Source organism: Branchiostoma floridae, chromosome 13 (assembly GCF_000003815.2).
Source record: "Branchiostoma floridae strain S238N-H82 chromosome 13, Bfl_VNyyK, whole genome shotgun sequence".
Lineage (NCBI taxonomy): Eukaryota > Metazoa > Chordata > Leptocardii > Amphioxiformes > Branchiostomatidae > Branchiostoma > Branchiostoma floridae.
In genome coordinates, this window is record NC_049991.1 from 678328 (window position 1) to 684494 (window position 6167).

Sequence of the window (6167 nt, forward strand, 5' to 3'; positions counted from 1 at the left end):
AAAAGGGAGAGGGGGGGCAGTCCAGAGTAGGTCGGACCATGTACACCACCTGCAACCTGTAACACACTTGCGTCGCTGTACACCTACATATACCTCTGTGCATCCACCTGCACCACTTTACAGCACATCACATACATATTACATCATATATCAATATATAAACAATGTATCATCGCATGATGTTTTTTGACGTTCCTTTTTCCGTAGGCATACTGTGGATTGCACATCAGTCGAGCCAGTTCCCCTCTCTTCATCGTAGCCACGCCGAGATCCCAGCCTTTGATCACCTGCCCTGAAACAACCATATAATAACAGCAAATGGATTAATCTTCTACCCATATTGATATTCTTCAATAACATGACTTCTGAACCCAGGCACACCCAATGTAACCCTTAAACTTACAAAATCAGGGCCTAGAGGCAACGGCTCATCATCCTGTCCATTTTTTTCCATTTTCGACAAAAAGAATTAAGTCCCCCAAAAAATAATACTGGTTTTGCTATCACAATACTTTAAATATTGCGAGTTAATGATTCAGAGCCACATACACATAATTTCAGTCTAAAAACCATGTCTTTCATTCAGAACATTAGTAAAAAACCAAAAGAAGGGATTCATTGCATAAAATGTGCCACTATAAAATCCTCAGAGCAGCGAAAGACAAAAAATTTGTTAAACCCTGGACTGTAACATCTGTTTGGGGATTTCTCTTGAGCAGCAAGGTTATATAAGTTTATAACATCCTTGCTCTCAGTCTGCCCCAACAGCTGTTCTACATTAGAGAACACATAACCCATATCTGCTTGGAGATAAGCTAATTACCAAACCCTAAGGTAATCATGGAACAGCATGGAACAGCTGAAAACACGATGTGCACAAAAATCATGCAACATCTGCTTGACAACATCGAATTACCGCAAGGCCCTAACAGGCAGAGATAACGCAGACCTGGACCAATACTGTATACCTAAGGACGTACATGTGTTGTAGGAGTGATTTCTGAAATTATTACATTGATTATAAAAATAGCTACTGCAACTGCGTGCAGAGGACATGCCAAATTACATACGAATGCGGCAAATGTAGCATACAGATACAGATGCGAACACTCATCATGAATACAAGACTCTGTCGCCGGAGGTTACCCTTCGGTCACAACAATAATAAAAAAAACTGGATGGACCAGGCCTGAATGACACCAAGGACGTCGTTGATGACACCAACCACATCAAAATTCAAAACAGATTTAACGTCAGAGTAAGAGTGCATTCATGTAACTGTTATATCTTTATTGCTAATTGTTTAGATTTTATGTGTACTATGAGTGTGCTCATGTGTGTGTGTGTAACATTATGTATGTGTGTTTGTGTCACTTTGTGTGTGTTTGTCAACTTTGTGCGCATGTGTTACATATGGTCTAGTGGTTAGGATTTGGCGCTCTCACCGCCAAGGCCCGGGTTCGATTCCCGGCGTTTTTGCATAGTGATTCGTGCGAATTTCATAATATTCGTGCGTTTTCGCATAGTGATTCGTGTGTATCACATAATATTCGTACGAATTTCATAGGGTTCGTGCAAATGCTTTAATAGGCACCCCTGATTATGTATGTGTGTTTGTGTCACTTTGTGTGTGTTTGTCAACTTTGTGCGCATGTGTTACTTCGTGTGCATGTAACATAATAGTGTGTGAGAGTGTATGTGTGGAATGCTCTGTGTGTGTGTGTGTGTGTGTGTGTGTGTGTGTGTGTGCGCGCGCGCGTGTGTGCGTGTGTGTGTTGTATCTAACCTACCAAAAAACAGGAATGAATTACAATGTAAATTATATTATACAGACCTGAACGTGAACCTCTGGACTAAATCGTGGTAAATAATGGCTAACATGCTTTGAAAAAAACGGATGAAAATTCTGTGACCAAATAACGTTAATATCATAAAGCCATTCAGAAAAACCCTGACATCTAAAATGAACAACTTTTATACCTTTGCCGAGTGTAAACTCGAACTTGTCGTCCCTATCTCGGCTAGAGTCGAACTTGGTGCCATCAGTCAGTGTCCCCACATAATGCACGGACACTTTGTCTTCAGCCAGAGGCAGTTCGTCTCCCTCGCCGGCTCGGAGGATCTTCTTCAGCACCCCTCCATCCTTGTTCGGGGTAATATCCTCCCCATCAGGGGCCGTAACAGAAGCGTCTGTCTGGTCTACAGAACTCCCTGCCATGACGCTACTCAAATGTGTACAATGTAACGTTAGCTGGTAGGTTTACAGAAAGGATTAGATGAAGGCTGGACTAGTGTAGTGCGGTTACTTCCTGGTCACACGTGCGTCTCCGGGAAGCTTCCAGAAATACAGTCTCACACCGGCGTTTCCTTACACGTGCTGCCTGGATCCTGGATAGTCTCCCACCGATGTTTCTGTGCTCCCAGCGTTCCTACGTTCCTACACCTTCAAAAATCTTTTTTCTCTGACATGAATGCAATTACATTTAGCATTGTCCACCAGCAAAGTTTGTCCTCCAAAATGCAGGAAATAGTGTTTCAGAGGGTCCAGAATTAAAAAATTTTCCCCGGATTTATTACCTTGCGACGGGTCATACCATCGGCACTCGAGATCGTGAAAATACATGGGGGGCGTCGTCGCCGTCAGTAACTTAAACTAAAACCATGTGAATATCTACTAGAAGGGCTATTAAACTTAGCTCAGTCTGCCAGCAAATTTTTTTCCCCTTGGATTACGTCAAAATTATGTAGTTCACCCTCCCCGACTTTGCTGCCGCTGCCTCTGTTTTGAACTTTTGTGATTCCATGTTCGAACGAAGTTTACGAAGACTATAGAAACTAAACTTGGTATCAATATCAATCCTGCATACAGCGGTACTTCCACTTTTGTAAACGGAATGGTTCACGGACGGTAAAACTAAAAGAATAAGACGTTACGATGCTTCGGGATCTTTCGGGTCACGATTGGCTGGTTGCGGGCTCTCTGTTGTATATATGACTTTAGCATGAAGGCGCGAAAATATTTAATCAAGTTTGTAGGTTGGACAAAATCACTCCAGTTTGGGAATTATCAAAGCAGACTTGAAGCGGTTTTCATAACGATATCACATATCGTACATGCGTTGCCGAAAAGATCGCCATGGAACCGCCCTCCCCGCCAGCCTTTCCGTCGGCGTTGATATGAACGCGGGAATGCGGGAAATTGCGTTTTAGAGCGTCAACATGTCAAAATGTCCCCGAATCAACCCCGGATGTACCCGTGAAGTTTTCATACATATCTACAAAGGTGTCGAATGGATTGCGCTTTGGTCACCTCGTCGATCTTAGGTCAAGCGAGGGAGGTGTAGAGGACAGAACTTTTGTAGTCTTAACCTTGGAACTTCACAATGTATTGATATATAAACATATAACGTTAGGTATATACTCGACGTTTGAAAGAAAACCTTACAGGACCGTTAGAGGTTTCTGGTCTTTCCGATATGTTCCCTTTCTGTTGAAACCAAAAGACTTGTTTATTCAAACACGGGTCAAAGAGGCAAACAAACAAAAATTAGATTGATCCAATCAGTTTTCTACCAACCTACACTAAGTTTCGAAATATAAGGTCAAATGATAAATATTGTAAGTTGTGTTGTGCAAAGAACAGTTGTAGCAATATAGAGTAGTGCAGAGATGCAAAATAAAAACATAATAATGCAAATATTTGACGGACATACATCCATTAGTCGATTTGCTGATTACCATACTGTCGTTGGTTGAACTCCTAATTATGGTCTTTTGTCTGCCATATTGGCCTCGTTTTCGATCTATCATGTCCAGAGCAAGTAGCAGTGTAACCAAATTGACCTGGGGTAATAAATCACAATCAACAATCACAAAATACAATCAAAGTATACAATTAAGTATATCAACATACAGGTACATGGAATACACGGGCAGGGGCAGGGAGTATTATATTGTTTTCCAATTTTCCTACCGGTGAGACGTCGCGTAATTCACCGCAAGTAGAATTCTGCAAAATGTCCAGTGATTATGCACGCATTGATGCATTGGAAAATAACACAAACCCTGGAGTTAAGCTTTTAGCTTTTTACTTATCCTATATATATACTGTATTAACAATCGTGCGAACAATCATAGAAATCTATTGTGAAGGTGAAAATGCATAGCCCTCAATGCAGGTCAAATGTACAATGTAGCAGAGTCAACTCAATGAATGGTCCAAACAGCTTGCCATATGTACACAATACAATGCGGCTTCACCTACCATACGTAATTATCTCACCCACTTAGAATTTTCTAATATATCTGTAATTCCTGATTTTTTCAATGTACTGTTATGTTCACGGTTTTCACGGTAACGACTGTAACGTGAACTTATCATCACTGATAACAAATAATTCACAGCCTTTTTTTATGTGCACTTGCCGCGACAGTGAACATTTCGTTCCGAGAACAATTTAAATTTTTTTTTGGCTCAGACCGTGAAGGTTTGGTACCGAGAAGACAAAGTGAATTACAGTAACGTTATGCGTTTTTAGATTTATGGAATCACGACTCTGTGTGCATTCTTTGAAAACCATACTTTAATAATCTACGATTACAAGCACAAAGAACCAACTCCTTTAGATCTTTCATTTACTTCTGTAAGGTTCTCACGCACATTTTAATTCAGTTCAAGGCTATATAGCTTGAACGATAAGCACAATGGCGGAAGCCAAGACGAGGATGAAATCCGATGTTGTCAGCCCCGCGTCACTGGTTCTCTCATCAATGATTGCAAAAACTCGAGAGGGAGCTCCGCTTCCGTCGCCGATCTTTATGGGCATGGCGTATACAGTGGAGCCGGTAGGGGGCATCTCGTTCAGGTGACCCACGTTCTCTATGATGATGATGTTGTTGGGTAGGAGGATCTTGTGAGTCGGACACGTCTAGTGAGGTGAGAAAGACAAAGAAAGAAAAAAGGCGAGGGTTAAAAAAGAACAATACTTCTGAGACCGCATACCTCCGTGAAATTTTTGTGTAAATTTTTTGCTTCATCTTCTCTCATCAAGGTACAATTCCGCCGTTTTCACGGAGTTAGATATAGGATAAGTGTAACAGTAACCTTAGAGTCTCCAGTATCCGCGGAGACAGTGTCAAATCCGATCACTTTCACATCACGGTTGTCAACAAGCCACTGGGCGGCATCTGGGTGCAGTCCCGGAGAGTGCAGAAGGGAGTCGTTCTTTTGGCCCACGCCCAGATACGGCACTGGTCCTTCCTCATAGAACTGCTCACCCCAACCTGAACGGACTGCATATTGCACGGGATACAAGTGGTAAGCTTAAGGCTATGGAGATGACTATCGTACCTTGTATGTGTATTATGCTACCTGCTGATGTACGCCTACTAGATATCATCAAATGATGACAGTTGCTAAAATACTTGAACATCGCTATCCTTCAAACACACACTACATCCGCAAGCGAAAACAGGTACTAGTACCCATTTTTACCCCTGGGTATTCACCTCACCTCACCGATCTCATAGCCTGTAATGTTGGACGCCCGTTTGAGGCACTTGACATGGTCACGTAAAAAAAAGATTAAAAAATTGCGGTGGGCTAAATCAGGCTGTCAAAGGTGTCCTTGTAATCCCCACGAGTTGTTCTATCTGCCTTGTGAATCTCAAGCGATGGACTTTTACGAGAAAGTATATATTTGATGTCAAAGTTGACCGATTTTCGACAGCTTTTTCCTATGGTTTCGCCATTGTTTTCAAGCCGAAATACGCACCGTATGGGGGTTTCGGGGTGTCCGCTTAGTGGGCGAGGTTCAACTGTTTCCGGGTCACGCTATACCGTTGCGGCAGTCACTCGTGACCTCACTCGGTAGTGTACACATTCAAGTACTTTTGATGGTGCTGTCAGCGTTTTATCATGTTACGAAGTAATATTGAAATGTCTTTGAAGTATAAGACAGCACTATGATCTGTAAGGTGTTATTCCAATAGGTTGCGTCGTGGGTAAAGTGAACTGTAGGTAACGTTACCCGACGAAGGCTTTTTGCATCTGACTGTTAACTGTTGAAGATATTAGATACATTGCTCGCGCCTGACTGAGGGATTAACTAAGATTAGAACAGTATATAGCTAATTAATAGCGAAAAACGTGTCAGAAGAGAAATGTG

General features: G+C 42.0%; 2 protein-coding genes across 2 annotated transcripts in view; both read right to left on the reverse strand.

Annotated features, from left to right (window-relative positions):
• Nucleotides 1-2382, reverse strand: part of LOC118429133 (peptidyl-prolyl cis-trans isomerase FKBP4-like) — an 11350-nt gene extending 8968 nt beyond the window's left edge. The window contains exons 1-2 of the mRNA XM_035839538.1: nt 1981-2382; nt 196-292 (exon numbers count right to left, since the gene is read on the reverse strand). Of these exons, the coding sequence (XP_035695431.1) occupies nt 196-292; nt 1981-2218 (335 nt within the window). The 5' untranslated portion in view covers nt 2219-2382. The remainder of the gene's footprint in view (nt 1-195; nt 293-1980) is intronic.
• Nucleotides 2383-3547: 1165 nt separating this feature from the next.
• The window catches only part of LOC118429134 (isatin hydrolase-like), a 14684-nt gene continuing 12064 nt past the window's right edge, over nt 3548-6167 (reverse strand). The window contains exons 5-6 of the mRNA XM_035839539.1: nt 5105-5292; nt 3548-4928 (exon numbers count right to left, since the gene is read on the reverse strand). Coding sequence (XP_035695432.1) covers nt 4680-4928; nt 5105-5292 — 437 coding nt within the window. The 3' untranslated portion in view covers nt 3548-4679. The remainder of the gene's footprint in view (nt 4929-5104; nt 5293-6167) is intronic.